Source organism: Ochotona princeps, chromosome 2 (genome assembly GCF_030435755.1).
Source record: "Ochotona princeps isolate mOchPri1 chromosome 2, mOchPri1.hap1, whole genome shotgun sequence".
NCBI classification, from domain to species: domain Eukaryota; kingdom Metazoa; phylum Chordata; class Mammalia; order Lagomorpha; family Ochotonidae; genus Ochotona; species Ochotona princeps.
Genome location: NC_080833.1, coordinates 93,292,185 through 93,308,401, shown reverse-complemented (window position 1 = coordinate 93,308,401; position 16,217 = coordinate 93,292,185). Strand labels below are relative to the sequence as shown.

Here is a 16,217-nt window from a genome sequence, read left to right as displayed (position 1 = left end):
CTCTTTGGATCCAACTCCCTACTAACATCCCTGGGAAGGTGGCAGAAGATGGTTTGCATACTTGGACCCCTGCTATCCACATGGAATATCCAGCTACCTGGCCTGTCTGGCTCAGCCCTGGTTGTTGTGGTCCATTTGGGCAGTGTGCTATGAGATTGGAAAATCTGTCCCTAACTCTGCCTTTCAAATATATAAATTAATCTTTAAAAAGAATCAGGGAGGGCCCGGCGGCGTGGCCTAGCGGCTAAAGTCCTCACCTTGAACGCCCCGGGATCCCATATGGGCGCTGATTCTAGTCCCAGCAGCTCCACTTCCCATCCAGCTCCCTGCTTGTGGCCTGGGAAAGCAGTCGAGGACGGCCCAAAGCTTTGGGACCCTGCACCCGCATGGGAGACCCAGTAAGAGGTTCCAGGTTCCCGGCATCGGATCGGTGCGCATCGGCCCGTTGCGGCTCACTGGGGGAGTGAAACAACGGATGGAAGATCTTCCTCTCTGTCTCTCCTCCTCTCTCTATATCCGGCTTTCTAATAATAATAAAATCTTAGAAAAAAAAAGATCAGGGAGACGAAAAAGAGCATTTTAGTTTAGATTGACACCCACATGCCCCATCAGTGTAGCTGAGCTTGAGCCCCACCTCCAGACTAAAGCAGACCCTAAGACAAAAGTGATGGGTAATTGGGTTCCTGTCACCCTGTGTTCCCAGTCCCTGGCTTTGACCCTGACCCTGTGGCAGTCATTGTGGGCATTTGCTGAGTGAGCCATTAGAAGGGAGAAGTCTCTCAAAAGACAAGATTTGGGGTTACTGGGATGAAAATACATATTTGGTATGCAAGGACATTAAGTTTGGGAGTCAGGTGGCAGAATGCTGTGATCTGAGTATCGTCCCTGAAATGAATCAGGTGAAAGTGAAATCACTAACATAAAGAAGTATTAGGAGGTAGGGGCCTTTGGGATGAGGAAGTCACGAGGGGAGAACCCTTGTGGGTGGGTTGGATGTTCTCTAAGAATGTGGTAGGCAAACAGAGTACTGGCTCTACTCTGTTCAGCTCCTTGCCGACATGCACTCTGGGTGGCTACAGTGACGGCTTCCATACTTGTGCCCCTGCTACCTACACGGGAGACTTGCATGGAATGCTCCCTGCTGCTGGCTTTGGCCTGCTCCAGCCTGAACTGTTGCACTTATTTATTTATTTTTAAAGATTTATTTGAGACCGTCTTCAACAGAGGATAGAGATCTTCCATCCAGCTGGTTCTCTTCCCAAATGGTTACCTCAGCAGATCATCTACTGCTACTTTCCCAGGCACATTAGCTGGGCACCAAACTGGAAATGGGCCAGCCAGGACTTCAATGGGCACTCTGAGAAGCGCCACGTGCATTGCAGGCAGTGGTGTGATACACTGAGGCAAGCACCGATGCTTGTGAAAGGCATCTGGTCAACTGACAGAGGATCTCAGTCTCTCTACCTTTTTTGTTTAAGATCTGTTTGGGTCCAGTCTGACTGCTCAATAGCTAAATCCTCATCTTGTAAGTGCTGGAATTCCATATAGGTGCTGATTTGTGGCCTGGGAAGGCAGTGGAGGATGGCCCCAAGCCTTTGGACCCTGCATCTACATGGGAAGCCCAGAAGCAGCTCCTGGCTTCGGATTGGCTCAGCTCTGGCTGTTGTGACCATTTGGGGAGTGAACCAGTGGATAGGAGATTTTTCTGTTGGGCCTGGCACAGTGGCCTAGTGGCTAAAGTCCTCACCTTCAATGCTCCGGGATCCCATATGGGCACCTGTTCTAATCCCAGCAGCCCTGTTTCCCATCCAGCTCCCTGCTTGTGGCCTGGGAAAATAGTCAAGGACAGCCCAAAGCCTTGGGACCCTGCACCCGTGTCTGAGACCTGGAAGAAGGTTCTGGCTCCTGGGTTCGGATTGGTTCAGCTCCAGCTGTTGCGGCCGCTTGGGGAATGAATCATCAGATGGAAGGTCTTCCTCTCTGTCTCTCCTCCTCTCTGTATATATCTTTGCAATAAAAAAAAAAATAAGTCTTTAAAAAAAATCTGTCTTTATAAATCTGATTTACCTTTCCAATTAAAATCAATTCAATATTTTAAAAATATATTTGTCTATTTTACTTGGAAGTTAGAGTTACAGAAAGAGGGAGAGACAGGCCAGCTTAAAGCTCAGAGCCAGGAGCTTCTTCCAGGTCTTCAGCTTGTACTTCCCAGATCCCTGACTGCTGAGAAATACATCTCAGTTCTTTACAGAATACTGTCTTGGGTATTTTGGTTGAAATAGCAGGAATAGACTAGAGTGGATACACTGCTATGTCAGAAGGTATAGAGACAACTTTCCAGATGGATCCGTATGGGTGCTGGTTCATGTCCCATCCAGCTCCCTACTGATGGCCTGGTAGATGTGATCCCTTAAGCTTCATTAGCAAGTCTCCTTTAAAAAAAAAAGATATATATTTTTATTGGAAAGTCACATATATAGAGAGGAGAGACAGAAAGATTTTCCTTCTGCTGGTTCACTCCCCAAGTGGCCTCAATGGCCAGAGCTGAGCTGATCCAAAGCCAGAGCCAAGAGCTTCTTCCATGTCTCCCAAGTGGATGCATGGTCCCAGGCTTTGGGCCATCCTCGACTGCTTTCCCAGGCCACAAGCAGGGAGCTGGAAGGGAAGTGGAGCCACCAGGATATGAACTGGTGCCCATATGGGATCCAGGTGCATGTAAGGTGAGGATTTAGTCACTAGGCTATCTGCTGGACTGCCAACTCTACTTCTTGAAGAAAGTTAAGAGAGACAGTGCTGAGGTCCACTGTTTGGTACATAGTTGGCATATACAGCTATTTTTCTGAATAACTGAATCCAGTCTCTGCATATTAGATCCCCAACAAATCTCTGTTCAGTACTGTTGACCTACAATTGTCCCCCTCCAAAAAAACAGGATTTCATGATTTTTTTTTTTGTTGGTCAACCAAGAACGACACAAACTATCAATAAGGTTTCATCATTTTAATTGACTTTAATGATTATTGCTCATCTGCAAGGATTAATATTGCATCCATTAAAAATCATTTGATATAAAATGAACTTGTTCCTCCCAAGTTGCTCTCCACATGCTCCCTCTGATGCCAGACATTTTCCACAGTGTTCTTTGTTACATGGCCTGACAGAGATGGAGATGGAGCCCTTACCTACTATTCCTATGGACAGGGTAGTAGACAGGGGACTAGGGGCAGGCCAGAGGACAGCTGGCACCGGGCCCCCTCGTTCCAGCAAAACTGATGTGATGGCTACACTGTCGGCCAGGTTACCTCCCCTAATGAATGTGTATTCTGATTGGCTGGTTAAGTGCCCTAAGAAAAAGCGTTTCAACTGTTCACATCAACAGAGAGGAAAGCATGGTCACATCAGCCAGGATTGAGAAGGGACTGGAGGGGGAGAAATGGGAAAGGGAAGGGAAAAATATTTTGGCAAGATAACTGTCCCCTGCTGGCAAGTGGCAGGGTTGGCTTTCCTTTCACATAGTCCTGTTTTTAATGTCTGGTTTTCTGATCACTGGAAAGAGAAGTGAAATTTCTACTGTCTAGCACTAAAATATGACCCAGCTTGGAAGGATCACAAGCTAGAACATGTTGAGGATTTAAATTCCAGATAATGCTTATATTTAAAGCTCATTGGACCATGCAGAAATGCTGGTAAGCAGGGCGCATGGCACGGGAACATGGCTCTCTGATACTGGAGAGCGCTACTGAAGACTCTTCTGGAACATGAGCCAGGAGATTCCGCGACTGTCTTTGTTTTCCACACTTTTTATGGTGTGAGTTGACCAAAAATGGTACCACTTCTATAAAGCTCACATTATACATGGTTTACAGTCCCAAATTACACAGAGCTATAGAATTCTCTTACCTTGACCCAGTCTATCATTTTTTTCATCCACACCTACCTCCCTTAAAATATTTTTAGGTTACAGAAGCACAGCGGACCAGAAATTTGCTCTTAAAGGGTAAATCCTAAAGATAAAGCTCAGTGCTTTATATTGAGTAATGGCTCAAGAAATTTGCTTTCAGCATAAGCTGTACGGGGCAGAGCTGAGAGAAGTTGCTGTTATGGCTCCAGTTCACTGATGCTATGCACTATGGGCTAGGAACAGAGGGGCTTCAAGTTTGAGACTAGCATTTCTCTAGACTCAACTCTGCACTCTTGTCTCCAAAGATTCAAAACAGAAATTGGTAACAACTAACCACCCAAGTAGTTTCTCAGTATTAACACTAAGAATTTTCCTTATTATTATTTTTAATATAACACAAATAAATGCTAGGGGACAAAATTTAACTTAACAGGATGCACTCTAGTTAAGAACTAGATAAATGAGAAAGTGGTAGGAGGGATGGAATGGTTATACTATAAATCCCGGTGTGCTTACTGGATCTCGACAAGCAACACTCACTAGTAACACATCTTGGAACCAGACATACTGCCTTTACACAGGAAATGAGGCTTGGGACTTCTAAAGGGAAATGAACATGCACCATCTACATCTAACCTACCTGGCTGGTAGGTGCCATCCCTGCTCCTTTGAGGAAGAGAAAGAGCATTGATTTCAGCAGCTAAGAAACGGGCTCTTTTAAGGCAATTTAGACATTGCAGATTGTTCCACATACAAAGTACCTTAGTATTTCCTGTTAATAAGGTACCTAATTAAGACTGACGTCCCCAGGAGTGGTCAAGGAAGGACCACCCTTCTGAGAATGGGAGAATAAAATCTTTCTTGAGTAACTAGGGTGAGGAACCCTGAACCCCAGTTTCATCTAAAGAGCCATGAAGCAAGTTCCTGTGCGGTCTGCAGAACTTGGATGATGAGATGAAAAAACAAGGATGAAGTTATAGAAAAAAAATCGAGAGTAAAGGAATAAGAATAAAATGAGTTATCTTAAAAAATATTTCTTTCAGAAAGTTGTATGGTTCATGTGGACAGGTTGTTGGCAATATGGTCCATTAGTATCTGTAAAGGAAAGAGATTGATTGGTTAACACTGAAGGCTTTCCCATGAGAACTCTAATACCAGGATCAGGAACTGCACAACTTTGGCAGGCTCCCTCTCGGGCGCGGCCTGGGGATCCCTATAGTTATTCTCCAGGGCATCGTTCTTTCCTGGTCTTCCACAGGGTGTCTGCTAAGGGCAGTCAGGGTGTACCTCCTGCCCTCTGATAGTGTTAAGTCTGTGGTTTTCCACCACGGTTATGGGATAGAATAGTGTGGAGAGCTTTTACCTTAACCTTGCCTAGGTCCTATTCCAGACCAAGTGGATTAGCTTCTCTAGGGGTGAGCCTCAAGTTGTAAAACCTCAGGAAACTATTTGATCTTCATTTAATAAAGTCAGTTTAGTCTTGCTAGACTTAGTTTTAGGGGGGAAGGGGTTTTCATTCACTTTCCCCCAAGTTACCTGTAGTAGTTGGGTTTGAATGGCCCGTTTTTGTTGAGTCCCAGATATTTTGCTTGGTCATCTGTCAGCTCTGTCAAGTGGGCATCAAATGATGGCAGGTGCAAGCTGGCAACGTACTCATCTAGGAAGGCAAAGTGGTGGAAGCAGACTCCTTTTCAAACACGCTTCTCAGGGTATTACCTGCACTCACCCCACCATTTTTATTTGAAGTTTTCTGAGAAAGAGGATAATGACTAAATAACTGAAAGGATATACAACTTGAACTATTCACTAGTTTAGAAAAACAAACATAAAAACAAAAATACCCAAACTCAAACCTGTATTTTTGGCAGGGTATTTCTCTAAGTACCTTTACAAAGTCACTTATCAAGGTGACAGAAAGAGGTGCATTTATGTCTCCTTAGTCTTTTCCAGCAAAGCTTTTGGCTTTTCCTCTGTGGTCAACAAGTTATATATCACCCCCACTTTCCTCTTTAACTAGACAAAAAGTATAGTCAAAGGTGAACACGAGTAAGCTCAGGAGAGCCTTGTGTCACTAACATTCAGACAATATCCACTGACATGGATTTCAGGATCATGCAAATCTGGCACACAGCTATTACTTTTCTAAAGATAAGCTTCCCTGATTTTTATGAATATGATTTTTAAAAATCAATCTGAGGTAACCTGTTGGAGAAAAGGAGGTTTTCTCCCCCAACTTTTTTCAGTTAAAAGTTAAAGGATGGGAGATGACGTACCGTACAGTGTCCTCTGGGATGACAGAAAGTGGGGTAGCAGGCAGTTTGCACAATTATACAGAGGATGGAGAAGAAAACTTATGTGTGGTCTCTGTTTCTTTCATTTTGGCCCTAGGTTGCACTTGGTTGCAATGAGAAGTTCAATGAACTTCCTGAACACCCACTCTAACCCACTGTGTTCTGCACTGTTTTCATTCCTATGCTTCTGCAATGAATGTATTATTCTCACTTTACTGATTCAGCAACAGGCTCGCACATATCAGGACTCGTATTGAGGCCAGACAATCTGTAAGCACTACAACAAGAACCAGAATCCTGACTGGGAACCCAGTGTATCTGGTGATGCTCACTCCACCAAATAACACAGCTGTCTGGGGATCGATGTAGCTCTGTCCTATTTTTCACTTACCCATTTTCTTAGGAAGCAGGTATACATCTTGTTTGTATCGACCCTCGGGTGCATTATAGAGTTCTATCAGTGCCAAAGCCTAAGGAGAGAAAAGTGCCAGAAAAATACAGAAACACTTCTTAGACAGGGATGTGATTAAACAAAACCAGGTTTGACAGAACATGAGGTAAGTATTCCAGCGATTAGCACCTACAACTCTAATAAAGGCCAGTACACATCACAAGAAGATTTGCTGGTATTTTGTTTAGTTCTTGACCAATGAACAAAATAATCACAACTAAGCTGGAGCACTATATTCTTAACTAAATAGCCAACTCAATGGGACACAAACACTGACTAATGACTCTTTCTATTCAAGAAACCTGAAGTCTCAACAAACTATAACATGGGCAAAGTTTAGGTTGAGAGCAGCCTGGCACACTCTCTTGTCTGCTTCATAAATCACCGTGTACGATAAGCAGATGTTTGTCATGTACCTGTGTTGTAGCTGTGATGGACAGAACAAAGGTGGGAACTGTGGAGCAGCTCAAATTGAGAAGACGACCCTGGAAAAGTAAGAAAAAGTCTTGGGGTGAACTTTTACTTTTGGTCTCAGATTCCAACAGCATACAAGTCAAATTATAAGGATTTATACTCTTTCAGACTCAACTGAAAGATTTATAGCTCCACAACAAGACCCCGAGTTTTTATACTATTTCATCAATCAATTTGAGTCTGAAGGCTCAAAGAATCAGCTGTGGTCAGGCAATAGTATACACTTCGTAAAGAAAGGGTATGTGTGTGCATACACATATATACATACATATTTAAAATTTTTTCATTTATTTATTTGAGAGGCAGAGATATAGAAAGAGAACAAACATGCTTCCATCTGTTCATTTATTCTCCAAATGTCTGCAATGGCCATGACTGGGAAAGAACAAAGCCTGGAGCCAGGAATTCAATCCAAGTTACTCACTGGATGGCAGGGACACTTGAGCCACCACCTGTCATATCCTAGGGTCCCCATTAGTAGGAAATTGAGAGTTAAGAGCTAAAGTTGGGTATCAAACCCAGGCCTTTGATATGGGATGTGGGCATCTTAATATCTCAATTGCCTGGGGCCAAAGGCCTGACCCACAAGTAATTTTCTTTTGAGTGATTCTACTTTGGGAAGCAGCCCATTTGACAAATATACCTGTATGAGAAAACCAGAATTTGGGGAAGACAGGCTCAACATTTTCCCCTGCCTCTTGTCTCTAATACAGCTTCAATCACACTCTTTGTATTGCTCTTTCTATGTGCATACCTCTGCCAGGAGGACGACGCGCTTGCCATCTGGCCAGATGACATGGTCTACCTGGGAACGCACTCGCTCCCATGTCAGCTCAGGAGTGCGGAGGCTGGTCTGAAAAGAAGACAGCACAGATGACTGTGGCCATAAACGAAGGAGGAGAAAGGCTTCCAACAAACACGAGAAGCCTTACCACATCGATTTCAGTGTTGGAGTGGCCCATATTGCAGACGATGCAACTGTTTTTCATGCGATCCAGGTGCTCCCGTGTTACCACATTTTTATTTCCTAAACATAAAGATGGGTTGCTAGTAGAGAGGTGTTGGGCAATAAAGGCACCAACTGGCTTCCATCCAGAACACGAGAAAGGTTTCCTAGCATTTAAGAGCGCGTGTGCATTCCAGTGAAGAATTGCTTAATAGCTCCTTGGGCTCAATGATTTGCCTACATTTTTCTTTTTAAATTGAGGCAGAAGGAGGAAGGGAAGGGAGGAGATGGTGGTGGAGGAAAAGAGAGATGCAGGGATTGAATGCTTCTCCCATTTGCTGTTTCACTCCCTAAATGCTTCCAATGGCCAGGGCTGGGCATGACCTCAATGGCTTTGAACATTACTGTCCTCTCCCAGGTAGCTAGAACTGGGAACTCAAGCTGGGTACTGAACCTAAGTATTCTGGTAAGGGATGCATAGGCATCTCACCCATCCTGATTATCTGGCTTTAACACCAATCAATATAAAAGCCCTACAGGGAAGACTACTCTAAAAGCCACTAGAGTTCTGATAGTTTACTGATGTGAGAAAGTATATTGAGCGCATGTCTCTTCTGCTGTGATGAAAGCTCAATTAAAAAAAAAATAGATTTATTTATTGGAAAGGCAGATTTACAGAGAAAAAGATCTTCCATCTACTAGTCACTCCCCAAATGGCTCCAAAAGCTGGAGCTGAACTGATCTGAAGCCAGGAGCTAAGAGCTTCATCCAGATCTCCCTCATGGGTGCAGGGTCTTAAGGCTTTGTGCCATCTTCCTTTGTTTTCCCAGGCCATAAGCAGGGAGCTAGATGGGAAGTGAAGTAACCGGGTTACAAATTGGTGCCCATATGGGATGCCAGCATTGGCAGCCAGAGGATTAGACAGTTGAGCCACTGCATAGGACCCAATCAGCTCCCTTTTAAGATTTAGCTCATGAGTTAAAAGTCTTCCACGGACATCAACAAACCTACCTGTACAAGTTATTACAACGTCAACTTGTCGGATGACTTCATTTAGCTTCACCACCCTGAATCCATCCATGCTGAAAGAAAAGGGGAACACCATGAGCAGAGCAGGAAGGCAGTGCGAAGAAGTTAGTCTCCACACAGACAACAGCAAAGCCATTCTGAAGTCAGGTGCAGAGCTGCCTCACAGGGTGTCAAGTGGCAGGCAGCGCTGAGCTCTACGCACTGGCCTCCAAGAATCCCACCCGGCACCTAAGGAAGCGGACATGCCAAGAGGCTCTGGGAGGGTCTCAGGATAAGAGTAAAAGGAGCAGGGCAATCTTAGCCTTCTTATCCTGTAGAAAGAAAAAGGATTCATATAATCAATCACAAACCCTAAGTCACATAAAGCACCTGGAGCAAATCTAATACTATCCCCACTCTGCTCTTACCAGGCCTGCAGGGCACAGATGGGGTCGATTTCTGTGATGTAGACAATCGCTCCAAGGGCCTTGAGAGCGGCGCAGCAACCCTTCCCCACCTGCAGAACAGAACAAAGGATGCCATGTCAGAGCCACGAATGTGTGGCTACTGGGCAGGACAAGGTCTGTGGGAGACGAGAATTAACCTTTCTGAAACCATCAAGGATCCGTTAGGGCCCTGCAGGGGAGCACCAAGCCCAAGAAGAGACCCAGATTACGCTGCCATGAATCTCAGGGAGGTAATTTAGCAGCAAGGACTGGAGCTTGGGACAGAAGTGTTTTCATCAGAGAAACAAGATCAAGTAAGAGTAATTTCTTGTTCCTGAAAAACTCTATGACTGTCAGTTGAGTTATGCATTTACTCAAGGACAGCCTAGCAGCTCACAAATGTTCACTGGTCCATGCTGAAGTCAGTACAATTTTGTATAAGCTGGTTTGGAGATACTCCACTTTCACCCTTTATCCCACTGCATGTCATTTGCAGGGCTCAAAGTCTACACATTCACTTAAGTCTTTTATGAGGCTGTTGTAATGGCGGGGATAGGGCAGAAGGCGTTAAGTTGCTGTCTTACTGAACAAGACAAACTTGGAAAACTCAAAGTCATGTGTGCCTCCATCATAAATGTGAACAATGGACTCCTGAATAACAGACTTCTTCACCCCATTTCTACTAAATCCAACTAAATCCAACTAAAGACAGAGATGCTGAGGCCCAGCTATTTACCTCACCATAGCCACACACCACCACTTGTTTCCCACCAAACATCACATCTGTGGTCCTCTTCAGGCTGTGGAAACAGACAAGGGCTCAACTCAAACATTATTAGCTCAAACTCAGTCCCCCTGCACAAGGGGAAAAGTGCAGGGCAATGCCCAGGAGAACTTCTAGGTGGGAGCTGGCTGAACTTAGATGGAATGTACTTCTTCAGTAAATCTTTTTTTTTTTTTCCCTCTAGCCAATTTTCAATGCCGATGGAGGAGCAAGGACATAACTATGGTGGTATCAGACCAATTGTGCGGCCCAACCCCAAAGTATTTCCTTTAACTGCGCTATGCATGTATGTCAACCTACCCATCCAGAATGGATTCTCGGCAGCAGTACAAGTTATCAAACTTCTGTTTGGTAACAGAATCGTTGACATTCATGGCTGGAACACAGAGCTTCCCAGCTTTGGAGAGCTGATATAGCCTATGGGGAGAAGAGGCCACAAAAACAAACAAAATGCAAGTTAGCTGGTACAACACAACTCAGGGAAACAATTTAATTCTCTGTAAGATTCATGCTGTCTTAGACTTACTTACTGCCTGGGGACAACAGTGAATAGGATGATCTCCTTACCATCCCTCCTCACTTCTTGTCTTTCTCTTATCCTCCCACCCATTTATGGGAAGGAAAAACAAAGTCTCCCCAATGAAGATCTTTATTTTCTTTTCCATAATTGCGATGTTATTTTCTCAGATCAGCATCTCTCAATCTTTAAAAACCCTTGCCTACTTCTGATAATCATTGATTCTGACATGAATCTCTGTGTGTGTGTATGCATGTGACAAATGTGTACAATGACATTCCTGAGAATCACTTTTTCAGTTAACTTTCAGTTATTCAGATGAGCCAAGAATATTTGGCCCAGTTATATTTTTTGTAGTGTGTATAATGTATAGTTTTACAAGAGCATTTTTCCATATTTCATATATAAAATGTTAATATTGAATACAGTTTTCCAAATTACGTTAAATCTCCCTACCTCCCCCCACAAACACTGGCTGAGAATCATTCAGAATCTACAATGGAGTAAATGGTAGAGAGAAAGTTATAAACTAGAACCTGAAATAAGCTCTTCTAGGGTCACCTTGACTTTTCAAAAGTATCAACTCCAAAGTGTTTGCTAATTAAGAGACTCCCGTTTAATTATGAGCCTGAAACACAGCCCTGGCAGCCTAACCAACACCAGAACAACTTGCTGAGGCAAGGACACAAGGGCAGCTACTCCAGAATCTGTTACCTGTGAACACCAGTCACGCTCTCTTCCACAATGCCTCGGATCTTCTTAAACACGTTTGGATACTTCTTATAAACCCAGTGGGTTAAGTCTCCCCCATCATCCAGGATCTACAGAACAGCCAGAAGACTTCTATGGGCATTCAGGCTGCTAGAGCTGGGGGGAACTGTGAACCCATTTTCTGCACTAGTCAGAGCGCTCTGTATGTTTGCAAGAGCACTCCTTGGAGTGTCTCAGAGTAGGCTTAGACAGGGGAATACAGTTAATTTGTTGGTATAAAATGGTTAAAAGGATTCCTAGGTTTGTTCCAGGCTACAGTGAAGACTATTAGCCTAACAAAGACTCATATTTCAGTTTAGAGTCTCGGAATACAGCCCCTTTGAATGCAAAAGGGAGAGCTGGGCCAGGAAGGAAAGAAATCAGAATCCTACTTCAATGGAACCACATCACTGACTTTTAGATTGTTCTGCAGTATTGAGCCATGTGTTCAGCTAGTTTTACCCTTCCCCCACCTTTCAATACTCAGACCCATTTGGAACAGGTATCAGTTATATATGCTTTAACATCAGTGCCTAAGAGCAAACACTCAGAACACATTTAGGGTACCATGCTTTGAGGGGAAGAAAGGAAATGCATCTGTTGTCAGAAGAGTAGGATGGATATACGTCATTACCATGTTGGCCTGCCACCCATCCATGTTCACGCAGCGGTCAATGCACCACCAGAAGTCATCTTCCGACTCGCCTTTCCAAGCAAACACTGCGACTCCTAGAGAAACAGAATAAATCAGCCAATCCCTCCCTTGCTGAATGCCCTACAAGTCTGTCACCTTCTGAGATGCTGAGGGAGATAAAAAGAAGCGGTGTCAGGAAGATTTTGGAAAAAAAACAAAAACAAACAAACTCACCACAAAACAATCAAAAAACCTGTACTTATAGAATACCTGAAGAAATGAAGGGCCTTTATTAAAAAAAAAAAAAAATACTGTAGAACCTTAAAATGTTAGTCTCTTTGGGCCAGTTCTAGACTTAGAACTGTATACGGCGGAGGTAAGATGAGGGGAACTCAATGTGAAATTGTTCACTGGAGCTTATTTATATTAGCAAACATCCCGATGCAACTCAACGCTCAACCATTAGGAAAGTGGCGAGGTCCAGTCCCAGGGATGCAGGAATGAGTACTGCAAACGATGCTAATAAAAGGTTTTAGTGATATCAAGAGCTGCTTCTGAAAACTTACACATATGTTATAAAACTGTATATGCCAAGATTCATTTTATCACTGTTTAGCAAGAAAAAAAGGCAAAATCTCAAATATCTTCTTTGTGGGTTACAGTTCTTTTTTTTTCCCTTTTTTGAACTTTCTAAATTTTCTGCAATAAATACTTATTAGAAAAGAACAAGAAAAACAGAAGTATTGTAACTTGCCTTCTGAGGATGTTAGCACAACTGGAGGTATTCAAAACAAATGTACATCAACTTAAAAAGCTTTTGCTTAAATCCATTCATTTTCAATGCAATAATAAATACCAAATAATCTAATGAGCCAGCTGTAAGGTATTTTTAAAAATGATTTATTTATTTTTTACTGGAAAGGCATATGGGATCCCAGCACTTGTAAGGTGAGGATTTAGCCATTGCGCCAGGCCCAGTGAGGCATTTCTTACCAGTGTTCTCTCACAGTGAAAGGAGCTCAGTGGTGCTCATACTTAATAGCACATATAGCTTAACATTAGAACTGGGCATATGGGGCCAGAGTTATGACCCAGTGCATAAAGCCACCTCCTGTGATGTTGGCATCCCATATGAGTGCCAGTTTATGGTTGCTCCACTTCTGATCCAGCTCCCTGCTAGTGGCCTAAAAAAGCAACAGATGATGGTGTAAGTGCTTGGATCCCTGCTACCCCTCTGGAAGACCTGGAAGAAGCTGTTGGCTCCTGGCTTCACCCTGGCCCAACCTTGACTGTTGCAGTCACCTGGGTAGTGAACCACAGGATGGAAATCTCTCTCTATCTCTCCCTCTCTGTAATTCTAACTTTCAAATAAATAAATAAATACATAAATCTTAAAAACAAAAACAGGCATTTCCTCACATCATACTGTTCTTTTCAAAAGACCACTGCTAATGACTACATTGCATCACACGTATAGAGCCTTTATTATCCGGTGTCTTCCTGTTTTCTTCTTTTCCTCCCAATCCTACAACCCTAGAGCATGAATGTCATATAGAGATAATTCTGATGCATAAAATTGATGTTTAGGTAATTATTTTGAAGCAAAGCTGGTGAAACTGGCCAAACTTACCAGCCTCTGCCAGGGCCGCAGCTACTTCATTCTGAGTTGAGTAGATGTTGCAAGCAGACCAGCGGCACTGAGCTCCCAAGGCACAGAGCGTCTCAATCAACACCTGTGTAGATGTTCAGGAAGACAGGGTGAGGAAGAGGGGGGCTATGCAGTGGTGGGGAGCAAACCTCAGTTAGGAGAGCAGTATCCAAAACGTTACAGCAACCAGGGACACATCAGAGTTACAGAAGGGTGACCCAGTCAGGTGACATAATGGTACTGAAGATTTACCTTAACAAGATTTACCGAACAGCATTTTTATAATCAGATTTTTGCCAATCTAGATCTTTCGTAAGTTAGTTTTCTAAAAATTGCTTTACTTAGACAGTTAGAAAACCTCCTTATTCTGTAACAGGAAGGTCCTACCTAATAACCTTCTGAGGTTGGCTAGATGCGGAAGAAAAAGCAAGTAAATCAAATACATTGGTTTCTTTCCTCCCCCATCAGGCTGAATGCCATCTCTTCTATGAAACTCACCGCTGTCTGGGCCGTGATGTGCGTACAGCCCACTATTTTAGCACCAGCCAAGGGCTTCTCCCCCTGAGCACGTTTCCTGAGTGAAATCAGAGCAGACATGTCTGTGAAAGAACAGAGGATTTGAGCTAGGTCCGCACTCTAGCAACATCATCAGCTCCTGCCCCGGCAACATCTAGGGCTGCTCTGGATCTGCTGAGATAGGGTGAGATGAGGCAGAGAACACTAAGCATGCCCTCATGACAGGCAGCTTCAGCAGCACAGTGCCAGTGAACAGGTGTCATGTGCCACTTAGAATGTCTCTCTTCCTTTACTCCTTCAGCTTTACATGCAAGGAACTGACTGGAGAATGAAGCAAACTCTCACATGTGACCAAAACAGAGAGCGAGTCTCACCATGCATCTGGGAGGAATGGAAAGTGGTTGTGGCTCTGGCTAACGGACTCATACACACAACCATCAGACTTGAGACACGACCCTCAGTTTTTTTCTGTGCTACTTTACCCTCCCCTGTCCATCTGTTTGGTCTCTCTACTCCCTCTCAGCATAAAATATGCCTTCCACGTGGCAACAGTCAAAGCATAAACCGATCCTATGAGGAATGGGGCGGGAGTGAGAAGTCCACATCTGAATGTGACTTTCCCTCTGCTCCAGCAGGGGGTGCTCGGGACCACACCAGGCCACCACATCCTCAGCTTCAATCCCTGCCAACAGCAGCCAGTGCTTCTGGGGAATCTAGGTCTCTGTGACTGTAGCTACAGTTGGGCCCCACAACAGTAGGGATCCGGAACTTGTTGACCTTGCAGGGTAGATTTCTGAATATGCTGTCACCAGGGAGGAAACAAACTACTCTGTGTGTAATTACCACATGCAGAGAATAGGAAGAAGGGAGGAACAAGAACAAGAGCCCAGAGATTCAAGCTCCACACAGAGGGAGTGTTTCTGGATGTCTTTTCCCAGGGTGCTTTCAGGCTGGCATTCAAGCCTTCAGCTGTCTGCAGATTCTGAGGACCAGCGGCTGGGAAGGGGGGAGGTGAAGACAGACGGTACTTCTGCTCCTACGCCCACCGCCTTGCTTTACCTTGCTCCGCAATCTCAATCTCTCGGCGTCCGAATTCCGCCTGCTTGATGTTCTTCACACAGAAGTTGCTGCTGCCCTTCGAGTTGGTCTGCTGTTTCTCCCGTGGGGAAACCTCATCATCAGAGCTGTCTGTGTAGGATGCAGCTGGAGCCAGGAAAGAAAGAAGTGAGGCTAGAAATGCTCAATGGCCCCAACTCCACAGGGGGCAGTCCTCCCAAGTTAAGTAATCAGTCTGATGGTACCTTTTCAGTCACTCTCACTTCTGCTCCTCTAGGGACTGAAGAAAGTATGAAGAAACTGGTGCATCTTTTAGTGCTGCAGTTCTTTTATCTACCCTAATGCTACTTTGCCATTACTGTCTAAGGAGCCACGCTGATCCATTGGTCCTAATCCTGTACCACCCAAGGGAGCCTAGACAACAGCGTCAACTTGGTTCCAATCTGAACTGGAACCAGAACTGGCAAAAAGCTGGAGAGCAAAGTCTGCAGGGGAGAAAGGAAATGCTGTTTCTACAGATCACTGGTTCTTCAACTTAAACACCTTTCACAATCACTTGGAAGGTTTGTTACCACAGACTTCTGGGCCCTACAGTTTCCCCTGAATTAGCATTTCTAACAAATTTGCAGGCACTGCAGGTAGTTTGGGCCAGGGGACCCCATCTGAGAAGTGCTGAAAACATGAAAGTGATCAGATGAACACACAGATTTCACATCATGGAACATAGAGAAGGGAAGACATGATACCGAAGGCAAGCAGCTCTGCTCCTATTGCCAGCCCTGGGGAAGTCTAAGC

General features: G+C 44.3%; 1 protein-coding gene across 1 annotated transcript in view; it reads right to left on the bottom strand.

Moving 5' to 3' along the window:
- Positions 1-2,985: 2,985 nt before the first annotated feature.
- The window catches only part of AHCYL1 (adenosylhomocysteinase like 1), a 47,214-nt gene continuing 33,982 nt past the window's right edge, over positions 2,986-16,217 (bottom strand). Inside the window, exons 3-17 of the mRNA XM_058660019.1 lie at positions 15,426-15,569; positions 14,349-14,449; positions 13,833-13,935; positions 12,203-12,297; positions 11,533-11,639; positions 10,602-10,718; positions 10,254-10,317; positions 9,500-9,588; positions 9,075-9,145; positions 8,050-8,144; positions 7,872-7,970; positions 7,060-7,128; positions 6,584-6,662; positions 5,438-5,558; positions 2,986-4,996 (exon numbers count right to left, since the gene is read on the bottom strand). Coding sequence (XP_058516002.1) covers positions 4,990-4,996; positions 5,438-5,558; positions 6,584-6,662; positions 7,060-7,128; positions 7,872-7,970; positions 8,050-8,144; positions 9,075-9,145; positions 9,500-9,588; positions 10,254-10,317; positions 10,602-10,718; positions 11,533-11,639; positions 12,203-12,297; positions 13,833-13,935; positions 14,349-14,449; positions 15,426-15,569 — 1,361 coding nt within the window. The 3' untranslated portion in view covers positions 2,986-4,989. The remainder of the gene's footprint in view (positions 4,997-5,437; positions 5,559-6,583; positions 6,663-7,059; positions 7,129-7,871; positions 7,971-8,049; positions 8,145-9,074; positions 9,146-9,499; positions 9,589-10,253; positions 10,318-10,601; positions 10,719-11,532; positions 11,640-12,202; positions 12,298-13,832; positions 13,936-14,348; positions 14,450-15,425; positions 15,570-16,217) is intronic.